At 35.8% G+C, this 20,222-nt stretch overlaps 1 protein-coding gene and 1 long non-coding RNA gene across 2 annotated transcripts; both read right to left on the reverse strand.

Annotated features, from left to right (window-relative positions):
* Window positions 1–1,839: 1,839 nt before the first annotated feature.
* LOC145663673 (uncharacterized) lies at window positions 1,840–18,661 on the reverse strand. Its single transcript, XR_014127223.1, has 4 exons — window positions 18,611–18,661; window positions 11,337–11,503; window positions 9,745–9,887; window positions 1,840–3,998 (listed from the first exon to the last, which is right to left on the reverse strand). It is a non-coding gene; the product is annotated as an uncharacterized LOC145663673 (long non-coding RNA).
* Window positions 16,025–16,465, reverse strand: LOC145665297 (uncharacterized). The gene has a single exon (XM_081732590.1). The coding sequence runs from the start codon at window positions 16,463–16,465 to the stop codon at window positions 16,025–16,027; it is 441 nt and encodes a 146-aa protein (XP_081588716.1).
* Window positions 18,662–20,222: the final 1,561 nt, after the last annotated feature.

The following is a 20,222-nucleotide window of genomic DNA, read 5'->3' on the forward strand; positions in this document are numbered from 1 at the left end:
TTCAATATCATTAACTTTCAGTAATCACCGGTAATCGACCTATAACCAGAGTCGAAGTCTAAGAGGGAGTTATTGAAAATGTTTAATTATCCTAATTTTTATGTAAATATTTCACTTTAGAATATTAGCGTTTAAATACTCCTCTCCCCCATACAACCATTACACACGCTAATACTATGTAACAAGCAGTAACGACTACATATTATCAGGTGCAACATTTAATCAATCAACATATAACATATAAAGCTTGTAAAATTTTAATTAGTCAGCTGGATTACATCTTATGAAAAAAGTTGAATAATTTCCACCTTACATGTTAGTTGTTTGACGTAACGTAAGCATGAAGATAAGCTTAGATCTTTGTTCGAAATTCACATTGAAATGATATTCGCAAAGAATCTTCAGTGGGCTGAATCTCTTTCGTTCCAGGTTGGCTACAAGACTGCGATAATGAAGGACGTCGTAAAAATGAAGATTTTATTCCCCAGTCAGAATTTTTAAACTATCCTATCTCTTCAAGTCAATAATTGTCTGTTTTGCATTATTACTTTTAAACCACAGAGCAAAATAATTCAGTCACTCTACTCCTGTTTTAATGATGTATGGCAGCGTGTAACAAATTGTTGCGAGGTCCTGGGCAAGAAGAGTTTGTGATCACCCTTTCAGTTTTTAATTGCTAATTATAATAAAATTTCTGGAAATCAATTAATTATTTGTGCTAAAGAAAATAAAAGTTTGTTCTCTTACTTTCCCGTTCCACCATTTCTTTCATCATCATTCACTTGCAATTTCATCCATCTCCTTTAGCAGTTACATAACTCTGGGGCGCTAAACTAAAGATTTCATCTTTTCTTTCATTACTACAATCTTACAGTTTGCACGTATTAAAGTTTGCACGATATTATTAATTGTTGAATTGGTGGATTTATAAAAGTCAGTGCTAAATCATTTTAGGCTCGATAATCTTTCCAAGGCCCCTGGAGGTGCTAAGGGCTGAGCGTGCCATTTAGGGAGGAACGGTGGCTCAGCGATAGAGAAATTACCTTTGTTCGAAGGGTCGCATGTTCGATTCCCGTCCAAGTAAGTTCGTGGTGGAGAACATCGTGTTCGTGGGTTTTCTGGGGATTCTCCAGTTTCCTACCACATTCTCATTCAACTATTTCTTTCACCATTCACTTCCGTCTCCTTTAGCATTTAGCTTGCATAATCGTGGGATCTTAAACTAAATATTTCATTTTTCATTTGCCTTTACGTATTTGTAGTGTAAGGAATCCTTGAGACAACGCTTGAAAGATATAATTTCATAATTGTGGAAATTACTGAAAATAAACTTTCCAACAATGATAGCTGCCAAAAATGAATCAAGACCAAAGTGATAAAGTGCACAAATTGGCCCCTAGGGTAGTTTCTTAAGACAAAGTTTCATATTTATGGCAATTATTGAAAAAAATTTAAAATTTAGCATTGTTAAGGTAGGACAAATGTATCTCTATTAGTGGTGAATATTAACAATCTTTGAGCATCGAAATTATCCTTACAAGCACATTGACACATTTCAGTTTATATTTTAAAATACCAATTAACTTAGATTCACATTCAAATCAATGAAGTCATTCATGTTATAGGTTAGAGTGGGTATATATTTCCGAGTGATAATTCAACAATAGTGTTCTGAAGTATTTTATTTGTTTGCTGACGGAGTTTCAAAATTAAGCTCTTTAGATCTTTCCCTTTGAATTTATTCAAATTCCTCAGTTACGCTGCATACATCAGGGATGGCCAACGTGTTGACTGTCAAATTCTGACAGATTGATCAGATACTGAGTCAAAGTTTTAAAAATGTAAATATAACTGTATGTCAACCAGTTTGAGTGGAATGAAAATACATGTAACTTTCTGAATATTCATTACAAAAATTTAACAATTTACAATATGAAATCTGGCAGCAAATACTAAATATAAAAATGTGAAAGTGATTCATTTCAAGAACTTTATTACAACACTCAAAATATCAGTTACAGAAATGTGACATTCTTTTTGTATTTGAAGTTTTATAAGATCACCTAACCGTATTTTCTTCGCTTCTTTTAATACAATCGAACGTAACATACGAAGCATTTATTGATAGATAAAAATTAACACTTGTTTATATACGTACTCATTTACTTAACACAATAACACGTAACATATAAAGCAGTTATTAATGGATAAAAAAATTATAAAGCAGTTATTAATGGAAATTGTACATGCTATCAACTGTACAATTTCCGTATCCCCTGGAACCTTCTTCAGCAAATCGAGAAATTTGAAAAGTGAGATATGGTTTGGAAAGGTATTGTTGCCATTTGTTTGATGATGTGTTTTTCAGTTGAAGATATCTGACGTGGTTTCGATGAAATATGTGCCACTATGTTCTGATATTTTATATCTCATAATCAAAAAAATACTACCGAATATTTTAATAGGCACAATCATACTTAAGTCATTACGGAAGACAAAAGCTATTTGTTTATAGAAATGAGTAAACTTATATCTCCATATCCTTTGTTGAAGATATCTTGTGCAGATGGAAGCCTTTGTGTATGTGAAACGCATATTTTATAAAAGTTCAAAATTCTGTTTCGTAAATGATAGGTAGATAATACCAAACACAATGAAAGAGAATTTACGGAGCTGTCGAAAAAATGTGGTTACTTTCATTGCGATCTTCTATATACCAGATGCACTTTCCTCAAAATAATTAAATCATCGTAACAATTACTAACAATTTAATAAAAAATGAAATGAAATCTTTGAGTTTTACGTTCCACGATTATATCGTGTAGGCTGAGATGGTGATGATAAGAAATGAATGAAATGATGGAATGAAGAAAGTGGGAGCAAACGGGACAATCCCGAGGAAACCCACGCACACAGTGTTTGTCCACCACAAAGTTAACTTGGCGGGAGCAGGGATCGAACCCTGAACTGCAAATACCAGAGGTGAGCGCTCTACCACTGAGCCACCGCGGCCCCTTAATAATAATAATAATAATAATAATAATAATAATAATAATAATAATAATAATAATAATAATAATAATAATAATAATAATAATAATAATAAAAATAATAATAATAATAATAATAATAATAATAATAAAAGAAAACACATTCAAAAAATATTAAAAAGGAAATTTTAGCAGATGGTTGGAAGATGCGATTTTACATATGAACTTTGCCTCAATCGCTTATTCATGCAAGTATTTGGTTCTTATCAAACTCTTCGAGCACACCCCTCAGTCTGCTTTGATTCCAGGTATTTCTAGTATAAAATTTAAACAATTAATATTGAAGACAATAGTGATTCTTATCTCTTTGTCCTAAATATGATAATGAGAAATTCCAAACATCATTTATGAAATAATGTAAATGCTGGGGACAGCAGTGGCTCAATGGTAGAGCGTTCACTTCTGGTTCGATCCCAGCTCACACCAAGTGGGTATTGTGGTAGAAAAGCACCGTTTGAGTGGGTTTGCTCGTGGTTCTTCAGTTTCCTCCCACTTTCTTCATTCCACCATTTCATTTATTTTCATCATCACAGTCTCCCTTAGTCTACCCAGTACAACCTTGGGACGTAAAACTTACAGACTTCCTTTCATTTCATAATGTAAATATTTTCTAACAACAATAATAGAACAGAAGTCTTCAATTCAGTGGAAGATATCACAATGCAAGTCTACTTATAGGCATTCCTCTTGGTTGATTAACTGGTTTCAAGTTCAACGTATCTTTTATCATCGAAGCTATATATAGCATGCACGAACCGTATAATGTTACATAATAAACATTAGCTTCCATTCTGAACTGAACTGTAGTCTCCCGTGTCGAAGGATTCCTCCAATGGACTGAAATTTCTTCATTTGGTCCACAATTATACTTCAATCAGTGTTTGCTTTCTTCTGCAGTCCGGTAATCATCTGATGGTTGATTTTCCACTATCAAGTAAGCTTCAGAATCTGAATCGAAAGAAAACGGAGTCACATCATAAATTTTATACACCCATCGTATTTTTGAAACGTTTTCCAATTATCAACAGTAACAATTCTCAAATTACATTTTATGATTGATAGTAAATCTTACGAAATAACAAAATCTTAACACTTTATAAGAGCAATCTTGGTATATCATAACTAATCTTGGTATATGTCTGTCATACAGAAATTATCGAAACTTCCAATGTGATCTTCTATCTTCTTCAGCAGGCACTTCCAACGTCAACATTAATTCTCTTTTAGATCACACTACATGTAAAAAATTTGCTGTTAATGTATAAGAAAGTGTCGCTGAGGAAGATGGCAGTTCACCTTGAAAATTTAGACAATTATTATACGACAGATATATTGTATTGTATTGTATTGTATTTATTTCGTCCTTTTTTCATACATTTAGCACTGATTGCAATGCATATGAAGTGGACACGTCATTTATATATAAACACAAAAGTAAAAAAGAACAATAATAATGAAAATTACACACACTAGGTTAATAATTAAACATTATACCTTACATCTTATCCATTACATTTTGCATGATATTATTAAAAATAAAGTAAGAGTAATTATTACTTGCAGTGTATGTAGAAATCCTTGAACATATATCAAATGCTAAAAACAAGCAACGACAGTGGTTACTATAGATAATGTAGTTTTTTTTTTTTTTTTTTTGTTAGCAATTCATGTATTCCTCTATCGAGTAAAAGCAATGTTTTAGTAAATATTTCTGTAGTTCTTTTTTAAATTTAGCAACAGATTTTTGAGTCTTTATACCTTTGGGAAGTTTATTGTATAGCATGATACCCGCGTATTTACACCCTTTTTCATATAATACGGTTCTGTGTTCTACAATGGAAAAGTTTTGTTTGTTTCTTGTATCATGATCATGTTTTTCTTCTACCCGCGTAAGAACACCTTCTAAATGTCTTTTTACAAATATCAGTAGATTTAAAATGTACAAACAAGGTACTGGGAGTATACGAAATTTTTTAAATATTGGTTTGCAGTGATCTTTTGGTTTAGCAGCCGCCATCATTCTTATTATTCGTTTCTGTATTGTAAAAATTACCTTGGCTTTGTGTGTGTTTCCCCAAAATATAATGCCATATGTTAAATTTGACTGGAATAATCCAAAGTAAATCGTTTTTAAAGTAGACTCTTTTAAAACATTTTTGAGTACTTTAATTGCGAAATAAATTTGATTTAATTTTTTACCAAGTTTAGTTATTTGTACATCCCAGGAGAGATTTTTATCTATCCAGATTCCTAAGAACTTAGTGGAGTTCACATAGTCTATTCCGTTATTTTCAATTGAAATATTAACAGGCTGCGTATGTTTGTTGCGGATATGATGAAAATTGATTGCTTGTGTCTTTTCAATGTTTAATTTCAGCTTATTTTCTTTAATCCACTGAGATAGTTTATGAAGGATTTCATTTGCATTACCTTCAACATCCTCATTTGTGTTCCCTTTTACTATGATATTAGCATCGTCTGCATAAAGGGATAGTTCTGCTGGAGCAATATTACATGGTAGATCGTTAATAATAAGTTAATGTGAATGTCTAATCATGTGAAAAGTTATAATCACGTCACTTAAGTTTTTTAAGTTAATAGAACAACATAATATCTGGTTGGAAAACGAATAATGATATAAATCATACTTTTAGAATTGTGCTTCACATTCACCGTAAATAAAAGTAACACAATTTTTTCCTTAACTCATTCAATTTTTAACAATATTCCTAAAGTAAAGTATTAATAAAATTCTTGCTATTTAATTTTTGAACTCAATAATACCACCTATGGATGGCTTACACTTTTAACGTTCCACGTTTATATCCTGTAGGCTAAAGAACCCTCCCCGACAGTCTAGTATCAAGCGCGTGCGCCATGTATGTACGTGGTGCTCGGTTCGATTTCCAGTGGAAGTGAAAATAACTAATTTTACAATTATTCACATTCATTCATCATCACTCCTTTAGCCTAAAAGTCGTAATCGTGAGACGTTCAACTAAAAAATAAAATACTTGTTTTAGGTTAAAAGATACAAGTGATAGCAATAATAAACGAAATGCATAAATGAAAAAAAGTGGGAGAAAACAAACGCAGAACGTATTTGTTCACCACCAAGCACATACCCCACGCACTTTAGCCCTCCCCATTGGTCTAATGGCTAGCACGTATGCCTTTGGTGCACGGTGTGCCGGATTTGAATTTCGGTGGAAGATCATTGAAAGATAGCGGTTCGGGTTTCTCGTTAAACTTTAGGTATACGTCTCATATAACCTCGCTGTTGAAATGGGACGCTAAATGATAATTAAAACAAATCAAAGAAACCCACGCATCATTACCACTGTCGGGATGACTTACACATATAACTATTGTAAAATATGTGTTCATGTAATAAAAGGGAACGAACACTGGTTATACAAAATCTCATTAAAGTATGATTTTCAACTTTTTCTTACCTTTGTTAGTTTCTGTTTGATACAAAGTACGTGATGAATGGTAATGTTTTACGGTCCCTATCTCTTTTTAAAAAAATCTTCTGTTTCTATATTTGTCAACCAGCTTTCCTTTTGCAATACGCTGGTTACGCCCCTCAGTTTACGGAGCAACAAAATATATCCCCTACGGATAATACCAGGAGTGTAGCCAAGGGGGGAATCGGGGCCAGGCCCCCCCAAATGGTTTCCTGCCCCCCCCCCCAAATCACCAGCTTTTAGAACATCATAGTAAAATTATCTCGCTTCATTCATTTAAAAGTAACAAAAGTTTACTGACAATTAATAATTGATGGTAAAATAGTATGGAGAAATATTGTTCTTCCATACCGATCGAAAAATAGGATACTTTTATGCGACAGCAGATTACACAATTTACTGCTATTTATATTTGACAGTTTGAAGACAAACGTTTTTACAAGGTACTACAAATACAGCCATAAAACAAAGGTACTAAACTGATTTGTAAGTACAGTATATTTTTATATGCTTTAACAAGTGTTTTTAAAAGACATAGAGGATGGAAAATTTGGTGAGAATCAATGCTTTTATTCAATTTGGATTTCATTCGCTCTCTTTTATTTCTACTCAGTGTAATAAAATAATTATGATTTTTTTTTTAGTCACAAATAATAAATAAATATTTTTGTCAGGAAACCATAAAGAAATTAAGTGGAATTTCAAAGAAAATCAATCTTGTGTAGATAGGTTCTGTATACAAGGTCTTAAATTTAAATATAAAGGTAACCAAGAAAAGTTTTGTTGCTTTTTCACCCACCACCTTCGAACATCGATATGTCACCTAACCTGGAAGATCAAAAATAGTCCCCATCAGCATCGACGACCTTCTGAAAACGTTCTGGAAGGCTATGCAATCCATCGCAGTAGAACTTGGTGGGCTGTGAAACGAAGAAAGTATCAGGTGCATTTTGGACTTTTACTAGGGATTTGAACTGGCGTCCTCTAAGGTGATTGTCCAAAGAATAGAACAGGTGATAATCGGACGGTGCAATACCCGGGAAATATAGTGGTTACAATATTGTTTCCCATCCAAGGCGGAAAATGGTGTCCTGAGTCATCCTAGCCACGTGGGACTTAGCGTTGTCCCGTAAACGAGGACCCATTTGCAATTCAGAAGTGATGGCTCCAGAGTTTTGAGTTTTTGTTGAGCACAGCTCAACTGCTGACAGTACACAGTTGCATTGATACTCTGACCAGCTGGTAGCAGTTCCCGATGCACCAAACATACAGAAGGAACTTCTTTTGGTACAGTGCTGGTTTCTGCTGTTTTGAAATCTGTTCATGGGATGTTAACGAATGACGACGGCACCGTGGAGCTTCGTATAGGACACTTTTTATCACATGTCAGCGCCCTGTCCAGAAATGGCTCCGAAACAGTAAATAAACACAGGCGACTGCCGCGTTGCCTTCTGGCCCGGAGTCAAAATATGAGAGACCCATCGACCTAACTTGTAGTGCTACACAAGTTGATGGATGTGCTGCCGAGTGGTTTCACCACATACTGAATTGTAGTCCCAGTTCCTCTTTGTACATGTGTCGGTCTTCTGGCACGTGGTGTTTTCGGGTGTTTCGTCATCGTTCTTAAACTTGTTAAACCATCGCTGCAATGTCCGCGTCGTCACGACACCCTCACCAAAGGCCTGGCATATCTTCTGTCCCGCTACAGCGGTGTTTGACCTCCATTTGAACTCGTTCAGCATACATGCTCTTATGACGCTCTGTGGATATCCCATGTTCCCTCTGTCTTTACGCAAGTTCACGGTGTGTCTGAATTGCTACAACCAGGTAGTATGTTGGATATATCCACACCAACAATTGACATTCGCCTTATCTCCACTCGCATTCAACTCACAGTGTGAGGTCCAATTGAACACAGACCTCCACGAAAAGGGACAAAACTTTCTTGGTTACCTTTATAGTTATGCACAAAAGTATAGCGTTTGGTCCCGGGCAGAAGTTCTTGATTAAGTATAATTTAAGCAAGCTATCTTGAATATAATTTATGGATAATAATAATAATAATAATAATAATAATAATAATAATAATAATAATAATAAGAAGAAGAAGAAGAAGAAGAAGAAGAAGAAGAAGCTAAAATAGTGCTTTTAGTCTTCCAGAAGGAAACCAAAATTTTCCTTTCTTTCAGGCCTCAAAAACAGTAGCAGCAACACATTTTTTTGGCTTTGTACATTGTAGCTGGCCCCCCTCGAAAACGACGGCCCCCCCCTACACAAACCTGCTGGCTACACCCCTGGGTAATACGAATTATTATGTTCTTATTAAAATTTGCGTTTTTCGGTTTTTAACAACCTTGAAGAATTTTCACAACTCCCGAAATTACTATATTTCTGAAAATTAAGCATTCTTTACGTGTCACTATAGATACTATTACATCCGTTTACGTTCAAAATTATTTTTCATTAATGATTTTTAAGTTATAGAAATAAGAACAGCCTTGTCTTGTAAGTATAAATTATGTGTGTCATTTACTATTATGGTTTCAGTTTCCTCTGTTACTTTCTTCGTAGACGGTTAAAAATTGCTAAACTAGATGCTGCTATCTATAGCTACACTCCAATTTCAGTGAATAAGTTAGACGAAGTGTGATAATTCACTAACTAAAATTTAACCTCATTATCATATTTATTCTAAGAAGCTTATTAGGTTTACGTATTGAAATGATTGACAGTAATCTATAATTTCGTTACTATTTTCCTGAAAGAAAACATAAAGATTTAAAAAACTATATTATTAACTAAACAACCCACATTTTTCGAAAATCCAAACATTTTATAAGAATATTTGAAGATTAATTTTTTTAAGAGAGTTAAAAAGTAACGTAACAACCTACCTTAACTAACCGTCCAGGTTAGCAAGTTTGGGACGTCAGCGAATAAAGTAAAAGAAGCACACTGAACCGTACGAGTAAACTGCGAAAACGTAAGTTAAGAGTATTCCTACGTTTATTCAAGTTATTCCTACGTTTATTGAACAGCAAGCAATATGACTTGAATTTTGATACAAAAGTGACAAAACTAAAGCATCCAATACAATGGTAAATGGACAATGATCACAATAAATGATATGTATGTACGATTTCCTGTAAAAAGGGTAAAATATGGCATTACTGGTCTTTAATTATCACTTACTTGAATGTTGCAATAACTAAAAGTATACTTACAATCCACACCGTAACTCCATGCAATGATCTACTACAATGGATACAATATGTCTCCTTGCTTTTCAATCCAATTTATTTTTATCTTGATAAGATTTTAAAATAGATCTTCTTATAAGAGACTGTGTTAATATCTCTCTTACAACCTATAATACAATTATACAGTTTTATGATCAGTCTTCTCTCAAAATATTTAAAAACAAATAGCACATTTCTACTTTTCTCAAAATGGTGTACTGAATTTTACAAAGATAGGGCTTGGGACAATATGGCTGATTTTCCTTTTCTAAAATTGAAATTTTACTATTTTAGGATTCCAGTAAACTTACAGGGGTGCCCACAAGGGTGGGGGTATGACGCAAACTGCATCATTGAAATATTTGGGGGGTAAAAATCTATATAAATATGTTTGAGGGGGGTGTAAAAATTAATCAAAAAGAAGATTTTATTTTCAAGCAAGAACAGCTACGGAAAACACAATGCATAAATTTTTCTTCTGTCCTTTATACCACGATACTATACGATAATTATACGATCAGGCTGGGAGGGAGGTAAGTCAGACAGTTGGGGGGTGCGTCATGGACATAAGGGGGGTGGGCACTACTGTATCTTATGACCCATTCCTGTTGACGAATATGCAAACACCGAGATTAGACGGCAGTAAACATAGTGTTCTTGCCTTGACTAGCGTTTTTGTACGATATTGCAGCGCAAATATTGCTTTTTCTTCGGGGTAAATATATATTATCCCAAGCCCTTCAAATATAGTTAATGAGAGCTTTCTATATGTTCCTCATTGTTTCAATGTGATGAAATAAAATAAACATAATATCTATGATTGGGAATGGAACGTAAAGAACACGTATTAGTCTCTGTCACTTAGTGAAATTATTCGTAATGCTACCAAAATTCTTCAAATATATTCAATATTTCGAGCACTATTTTCGAATGTTCATCATCAGAGAGGTTTTAAAGATCATGTTGTAGCTGGCTCATCATGTACTTCAGCATAATAAAATACTTATGAGAAACTAAGAATAATGACTTTGTTACTGCTGTAGTAAATCATAGCATGTGACGATCCAGCTACGTAGAATGGTGTAGTTATTAAAATTTTCCTGAGGATGAGCACTGAAGAATTGTACTCGAAGTATTGATGAATTGTAGTAGCTGGGTCAGTCCACATCAAGTGATCCAACATTGGTTGTTCCACCATTAATTAAAAAAAAAAAAAAAAAAAAAAAAAACATAAAACATTTTCTTGTGCAGCTGCCTTAACATGTTGGTAGTTCAAAATGAACATTATTTACATTCTAGTACTTTTGGTTTCCAATTGCACCCATTTTTGTTTTAAAATCCACTCTCATTTTTGCATTATTAGGGCTTTGTATTAACTTATATTATTCAGAATTGAACAACCCTAGGTTAATGAACAAAAACCATTTTATTCACAAATAAACAATTATTTGAATAATACGGAGTATTTAAATCAACCAATCTACATGTATCCATTTTATGATCGTGTCTCGAATTGGTGCTACTACGAAATCGGCAATAATAATTTTTAAACAAAAACATTTTATATACTACAGTACCTGGACATTCTCAAGTCCTACATCTATATCCACAGGTGAAACAGTCAGGGATCTCTTATAGTTTTCATATTTGTTGAGAAATTTTGCTCTTTGTCCAATCTTCGTAAACAAACTTTCTATCATTGTATATGTAAGCAAGGGAAATGCCTCATCATCAATTTCTTGTTCTGTAAAATGATAATTCCTTTTGTAAATTTCTCAGTAACCAATTAAACTAAACAACACAACTCCTTTGAATGAAACGTTCTGGAATGCACTTGGAAGATTGATTTGTTTTGGTTATTGAAGTTTAGCACCCCTTTTCAGCAGCGAGGCTATATGAGGCGTGGGCCTACACTTTAAAGTGAAGTCCCAACACCGCAAATTGAGCCCGGGATCCCGTGCTCCAGAGACACGCGTGCTAGTCACTCGACGAGCGGGAAGAGCACTGCACCTGAAAAAAATGTGGTCCCACTGGGAATCGAAGTCTGGACACCTTAATTACAAGGTAAAAATTAGATGCAATTAACACAGGTCGTTTGAAATATGAGCAAAACTTCACCATGAATATCAGCGAACTGGAGGTTTTTTTTTCTTTTTTCTCTTCAAACTCTTTTTAAAAGTATCAGGCTTAAATCAGACAACCCTGCTGGTAAGGCACCCTATATTTGATGAAAACGCAACACTGGCAGTACAGCATGCTGTTCCCTTGAGGTCTCACCCTATCAACAATGCAGCGTTATTGGAAAACGTAACTCCATGTATTTTTCTAAGTTTCCACAAACAAAAATCTGCAAGTTGATCGAGTCACTTATGTTTGTTCTTACGTTCCGTCCGAACAGCCTGCTGCACTGGAAATAATGCTTCGTCATTTAAAATAGAGGGTTCCTTACCGACGTAGCTCAAAGGATTTGTGCGCTTGCAAAGATTCTACCGTTTGATACTGCATTTCATAGTTTATTTTGTAAGAAATTAATTGACTGCTGAAAACTAGGGTTGACTTGTTGAAACCAACATGGTTTAAACTTTTTTTCCCAAGAAAAAAATTGGTTTAACCTCTCCCCCACAAAAATAATAGAAATGATTCAGAGCCCGACTGAATTCAAACGATTGATATCGTTATTCAATTCTCTTACTGATATGCAAGTTAAATTACATCGCTGTATTTCTGGCTCAGTGACCTAACTTGGACTTTATTAGATGTTCTGTACTCTGTAGTGTTTTGAAGTTCCTATTTATTTTAATAATGTGTATAACTATGTATAGTGATGTCGCTTGTTCAGTTGAGTATTTTTATCCTTCTGAAATAACTCTTAAAATATTCACAAGTATGCAAGATCAGTACAACGTACTTTATTTTTAAAGTGTCCTCTGTGGAAGAGATTGTAGCTGGTCTCCTTTGTAATCAAAGGAACCTGGGTTTGAAAAATGAAATCTTTGAGTTTTACGTCCTAGAGGTATTCTGGTTAGGCTAAAGGAGACGGTGATGATGGGAATGAATGAAATGTCGAAATGAAGAAAGTGGGAGGAAACTGGAGAATACCGAAAAAACTCACGCACCAGACGTGAAGTTTCAACCCAGCCGCTGCCCTGGATTCGAGTGAAGATGAAGGCGGATTTCTGTATGTGCAAAGAGTAGTGGTTCATATCCCCTTTAAGCTGCAGGTCCCGTCCTTCATTGCCTCGCTGTTGCATGAGGGCGTTAAGGTTAAATGAATATATATCTATTAATGTGTAACATAAATGAATAAAACAAAAAAAACTCTATTTAAATAAAATAATCATAGTTGAAACAAACACACTTTAAGTTTTCTGATCAACTTTTGAAAATAACAGTTACAATAATCAGTTACTATTAGATTTATTGCCCCTAGGTACTACTCTCGACGTATGTACACATGACGGTTTTTTTTTTTTTTTTTTTTTTTAACCAAAATGACTTGCTCTATAAAAATTGCACTTATATTCTTTTAATAGCTGCAATGTCACTGTCTCTTTTACAATATGAAGCTGAAATACCGGCACTTAGGAACAACATTTTTCTTCAGCATACTACAAAGTACAGTATATCAAATTATAAAACGCGTTTCCGGGTAGGTAACTTTCTATACCTACAGTATAACAACATAGACAAGTCTCTGCTTAATTGACTGCCTTAGTAATTGTACAGTGTAAGAATGGGCCAGCACACATATTATGGATTCCAAGGTGCCTTTTCTAATATATATTTTGAGGAAACTTTCTCCTACTGTCGTATCAGGGTTAATTAGTGAGTTTTCTAAACATGCTCAGAGCGCCTTGTGGGTATATAATTAGCGTACGTGTCTTCAGCGCGGGAGACAATGGTTCGATTCCTAGTAGGAGTTCCTGGGTTCAGATCCCTTGTAAAGTTGTAGATCCAAATCTCATATAATATCACTGCTGAAAGAGATGTTAAACCCACACCCAATCCGACCACTGCTGAGCACAGGAGCCTCAAACAGCGAAGGCAGGTAGATAGCATGGAGGAACTCACTGAACCTTTAATACTTAGGCATTGTAGGCGTATGTACACTTGCGATTCGGGGGGCAAGGGGCAGCTGCTCCCACTTTTTCTTACCCCCAAGATTAGCTGATCATTTGGTTGCTGTGATTTCTTTCAGATATTTGACCTCATGCCACATTTTGCCCCCTCCAGTACTGATCATGAAACTTGTAGGGGTAAAGCTACGTAGTGGCACCCGCCTTTCCGGAATGCTTGTCTAATGGAATAGTTACCACTTTTATTTAACAGAACAGAACTAACCTAAGCTAACTTAACCTAGTAATGAGGGTAATTGTTTAGTAATGGGGGGCCAACAATAACGAACACAGAAAACAACGTGCCCTGCGGGGCTCTGACCCGCCTTCACTTGCTAACGCTCGCTCCCTAATACTGTCTGAATTCAATGTTATTAACATAACCCATCCGAATGTGAGTAGAATATCGAAAAAAAATCGGTTAAAAATCTGCCCCCCAAGCTAAACAATAGCCATAATGAGATACAAAAAAAATGTACACAATGTATACACTGCAGATTAGAGGCACGATATAGGGCACACACTAAATACTTTAACATCTCGGATTAATTCGTTCAAGGAATCTTACATTTCATGGTTTCAAATAGCGTCTGTCAATTTGTCCTATCACTCTGTGGTGTTCCTAACTGAGGGTTACGAAAGGAATGCCATGATAGCATGTAACTATACTAGGGATGGTATCGAGACGAGACGAGACTTTGTACAGTCTCGGTCTCGTCTCGGTTTAAAAATAGCTGTTTTGGTCTCGTCTCGAGTCAAAAATCGCCGTCTCGGTCTCGGTCTCGTGTCGGTCAACAAATGCTTGTCTCGATCTCGGTCTCGGTCTCGAGGGCTAAATCTCGGTCTCGTCTCGAAAGTCTCGAAATAAATAGGTGAAATTAAAATTGTAAAAGTATTAAGGGAAGTTCTCCAAAGAGTACGCACTTAGTCTTTAAACACGTAACAAAGAAAAGGGAAATCACCCAAAGTGATAATTTCTATCACACATTTTTATTCGTTCCTTAAGGTCAAAATTGGAGGCAAATATAAAGACAGTGACGCAATAGTTACAACAATAGACGCATTGTTATAAAACAATGCATTTGCGCACTCTTGAAGGACTATTCCTCTAAGAGTACGCAATGTGTCCTCCAAGAGTACGCATTTGCTATGTGGGAATAATACTATTACAAGGCAGCAAACGAAGATGATATTACACAATTTAAAGAAAATTACGACAGAAATACGAAAAGTGTTTTTGGTTTTGCGAGAAATTGATTTGATGTTACACTTATATTTGTAACAATTTATAAGTATTCAAATTCTTGATAATGAGGGAAACCAAAAGATAGCCTACAATTAACCTAGGCCTAGATTACAAAATAAAATTGAAAACTGCAATTACAATTACAATTACAAAATAAAATTGAAAACTGCCAAATTATACCAAAGTATAATTGACACTAATTTTAAACTAAACAAACTTATATGCGCAAATAAAACAAATAGAACATTACAATAAAATTATGCATCTAAAATCTGACATTTATATGATCATTAGCAGCTGTCACTCTTAAAAACCCCGAGGCTCTCATAATTTGAACAGGCCTCATGCTACCACTTCCTGCAGGCATGACACTGCACCTAAACCTCGATGGTGGGTTGCGTGTACTGCTCATCACATCCAGGGCAGAAGTAATTCTCCTCGGATGAAGATCGTGGTTGGTCTGAAGAAACACGATATCTTCCCTCAGTCTTGGCATCAACTTAATCGTTAGGCCTATTCCTCTTGCAAGTTGCTTCTGTGGATGCTTCAAGTTTGTTTTTATAATCTCTGTGGAAACGTCATAATCTCAGACTTCTTCCCTGCTCTTTTTATTTTCTGTACACCTGAGTGTTTAGGAAGAGGCAGACATGCTGACGATGTACTGCTACTGGTTCATTTGGAACATCTGACGTCGTTGCACCATTCTCTTCGCTGTCAGCAGAGCATAGCTGTTGATCGATCAGTGCCGAAAGTTGGAAGTCTACTTCGCTCAAGACGTCAGGATTGAAAGAGTGAATCCCTGTAGCTTACACGAACTCCTAGCTTTCTCAATTGTTGCAATCCCTTTGTATGCAATGTAGATGATGCCAGAAATATCTCTTTGTATTATTCTTCCCACGGGTAATCAATGATTGTTGACCATCCATTTGTCACATTCAGCTGCAAAGGCAGTCTTCAGAGGTCCAAACCCCTTGTCAAGGGGCTGCAGCATGTGGCTTGCATGCGGAGGAAGAGAAAGAAAGGTAATGTAATTATCCCTACAATACAGCGCTGCTTCCAAAGTGCAGCGTGTGGTGTGGTTATCAAGAACGAACAACACTTCATCATTCTGAGTTGGCTTCACTAGGTGAGAGAAATGTTTCAACCAATCCGAAAAACGTTCGCTGGTTATGTATCCAAAATCTGAGACCAGAGGTAAAGTACCTTCAGGTCCATCTTCATACAACACTATTTTCATTCTATTTCTGAAAAATATGATAGCTGAAGACACGTAAACTCCAGTTGGAGACATGTAACAGAGAACAGTAATCGTCTGTCCTCTCTCACTAGACAACTTTACCCACATGCCTTTTACCGATTCGCGAAAGTACTTTTGGAATTTTATTTGGGAGAGTTAAAATTCCATTTTCATCCATATTAAACATTCTATGAGAGAGAAGTTGTTTGTCTTGTAACACTGCCTGAAAGCAGGGCCGGCGCGAGGGGAGGTCGAGCCGTGCCATCGCCCAGGGCGGCAAATCTGACAGGCGGCAAAATTTGAAAAAGAAAAGATTACAGGGGCGGCAAAATTTGAGAAAGAAAATAATAAATGGGCGGCATGTCACAAGTACTGCCCAGGGCGGCAAAACTTCTAGCGCCGGCCCTGCTAAAAGTTGCTGAAGAATATCGTGTATTCAGTTTTGTTGAAGCCAATTATTTTTCCAAGGCTGCATTTCTCCGGTGAGCGCAATGTTATTATTCCTTTTGCAAAATGCATATATCCAATTCTTTCCTGCTTTCTTCTCGCTTGAAGTTGTGTTGATCTGATTTCTCTCTGCATAGTCGAACGCAAGGTCCATCAATTGTTGGCATGTGATACGGTAAAGCATAGAATCTAGGTCCCTTACGTACTAAGCCAATTCTTGTTCTTGCAGAGGGCTGAATGTTGGCTTTATCCGTCGCACGGACGTTGGGACAGTTTCTGGATTTTTTTTAAAAAAAAAAGGAACTATATCTAAACAAAAACCATTTAAAAAATCATTGCAGTATGTTAGTTGACTCTTTTTCGAGGTTAGTTCGCATGCAGTAGGTTAAAATTTGTCATTTTCTGATCCTGAAAGTAATCATACCCACTTTTCTGAGATTTTGTCCTACTTCATTCACTTCAGGAATAGCGTAATTTCACATTAGTATGATGTAAATCATTGGTGATTTCACATTAGTATTATTTCAGTGAGCCATGTAAATCGCCAGCGATTCACATCATACCTAGGCCTACCTACTTTCTCGAGCTATGCGAATCAACAGCGATGCAGTTTATATTAGAGAAACCTATTCATTTTGCCTCAAAGTAACCCCGCAGTGTCAGAATGGAAAAGAATCTGACAAGGTGTTCTTCTCTGATAGTCAAATTCAATTGTCTACACAGTCCTCCAAAAGTACGGCATCACCGGTCCCCAAGAGTGAGCGCGTACTCTTGAAGGAAAGAAAATGCGTACTCTTAGAGGAATCGCACTCATTTTACAAATCTACAGTGTTGCCACAGTCCAAGCTCTGGAGTGGGCTGAAAAATAGTACCAAATTGAAACAAAAAGGGCTGAATTCATTATCCTGTATCAGTGTTATAGTACATGGCTCTATAACACGAAACTAAAAGAGGTAAAGTTATAGAACACTCGCTCCCTCTTCCAAGAGTTCAAAGAAAGAAAGTGTTCTTTTTAAAAAATATCCAAGAGAATTCTGAACAACCGTGGAAGTAAATAAAACTTTTCCCGCACGTAGAAAGTATAACAGAGGCCACAAATTAAAGGGGAAAACAATTATCATCTTCGGTATGTATTGTAAGGAAATCAAACGCGCCTCTATTTCAAAGTGACCAATACACCAAAATCGTGTTATGACCATATATGAAAAAACACATAAAAGTAGGAACATATCAATCATCTCCAAGTTCGTGTGTAAACAGTACATTATAATAAAATATAAAAATATAAATTATTGCACTGATTCCCTCTTATTTCACGACCGAAGGAGGATAGTAGAATGGAATTAGAATATAAGGTATTCTGACATTTGTAAAAAAAAATGTAAAACCGGTCCAGGGTCCTAGAACCTTCCCTGAAAGACATCACAAGAAAGAGATGTAGGAAGAGTCTTACTGACATTTTTAAAAATGTGACAAGTATTTGTTAAATGGTGCTGAACTGGGTAGAATTGTACCAACTTTTTCACAAAAGGGGCTGAAAATGACAGCGTGGAACCAACAGGCCGTTGAATGACAAAAAGGGCTGAATTTGGTACAATTGTACCAAGTGTGGCAACAGTGCAAATCTATCACAAATGTGCAGTAGTTTCCAGATATGATGGTATTATCTGCCTTATACCCAAACTTGATTGTGACACCTAATATTTGATACTAAGTTTAGAAACAGAATATATCTGTATTCAACTACACACACTAATTAGTGGGAACTCAATTATTACACTGGAAGTATCAAAAATATTTACTTACCAATAAAACGTAGGGCACAGATGCTGGCAGCAGACAACTTGCGTACAACAATCTTTCATACAATGACGCTTCTGCAGGAACAGTGTTGCCAGACGAGTCACTTGGAAAAGCAGAAGATTCTAAGATAAAAAACAGGAGAAAGCAGTAGACACATACAGTGATGGCGTTTGAATGGGGGGGATAAAATTTGCCAGTATTAAGGGGGCAGTAGTCAAAACAAGCAGTAAATAATTCATTTCCGATGAACTACGTTGAGCAAATGAAAGGGAAAGGCCCCGATTTATATTAATATTATGTGATATACACATGTGTGAAGTAAAACATAGTGAAAGAGCAAAGTGGAGTGGGAAAATGTCTTTTCATGCACGTAGCAATAACATAGCTGTATGGTGCAGTCAAACGTGACCGATTTCTTGCTGACGATCGTGGAGAAACGATCTAAGCTACTCTTCCAACCCAAGTCCCAAACTAAACAACACTTATTTGTAAATCTTACAGAAAGTCATAAAAACGCTAACCATAATGCATATAGAAGATGACGTACAGTTGTGTTCTTTGGATTCATATTATATACAGTAAAGATCTATAACTATATGCTCTACAGAGCTTTGTGTATTATAACAGAGAAATTTCGTCTTTTAATGTGAGGAAACATTGAAAATTCAATATTAATAATAACACATTTCTTCAACTTCTCGAAGTAAGAAAAAGCAGGAGATTGTTCACTTTTCATTTTCTTTCGCAGTAGATCAGCAGAATGTAGAAAAAGCAGGAGATCTTCTGCAAAATCAGTACATCTGGCAACATTGTGCAGGAATACAAACAAACATTGTACAGCGTTGCCAGATCTGGCAAATTGTTGATCGTACTCAGTGGCGTAACAAGACGGGGGGCAAGGGGGCATAGCCCCCCCCCAAAGTTCTGGTAAAAGTTACTGGGGGTGCCGAAGGCGCCTAATTATTACTTTGCCTTTTTTAAAGCCGGTTGAAGAATGAAAAGTTTATGTACAAAAGTAGTGTTTTGTAAGCACTGCCAGATCTTCGACAAAATATAGAGTGCAGTGCTTTGTATTATTATAATTAATGAACACTTTTCCTGTTTCTTTTGTGTTGACTGTCTAGGGCAACTTTGATACAATGAAATAAAAGAAATAAAAATTAACTATATGAGAGTTAAGCAGCGATATAAACATTTTCTTTATCCTTTGTCGCCCCTCATTATGTACGGGCGACATAATGCTTCGATAGAATAAAAAAAGAAATAATATTACAGTGACGGAGCGTTGTAAATATATTAATTATTCCTTTGGTCGCCCCTGCCTGTATAGGGCGCCTTCGATAGAACAAAGAGGGATATAATATTGCACCAAGGGCACTGTAGATATATTAATTATTCATTTTGTCTCCCCTGACTGTATAGGGGCGCCTTCGACAGAATAAAATAGAAAGAATATTGCACCATTGGGCGCTGTAGATATATTAATTATTCATTTTGTCTCCCCTGACTGTATAGGGGCGCCCTCGACAGAATAAAATAGAAATAATATTGCACCATTGGGCGCTGTAGATACATTAATTATTCCTTTGGTCGCCCCTGCCTGTATAGGGCGCCT

Source organism: Thermobia domestica, chromosome 11, assembly GCF_964235325.1.
Source record: "Thermobia domestica chromosome 11, izTheDome1.hap1.1, whole genome shotgun sequence".
Taxonomy (NCBI): domain Eukaryota; kingdom Metazoa; phylum Arthropoda; class Insecta; order Zygentoma; family Lepismatidae; genus Thermobia; species Thermobia domestica.

Coding starts and splice junctions, on each gene's coding strand:
- LOC145665297 (XM_081732590.1), bottom strand. CDS start 16,465: ATGTGGGTAAAGTTGTCTAGTGAGAGAGGACAGACGATTACTGTTCTC.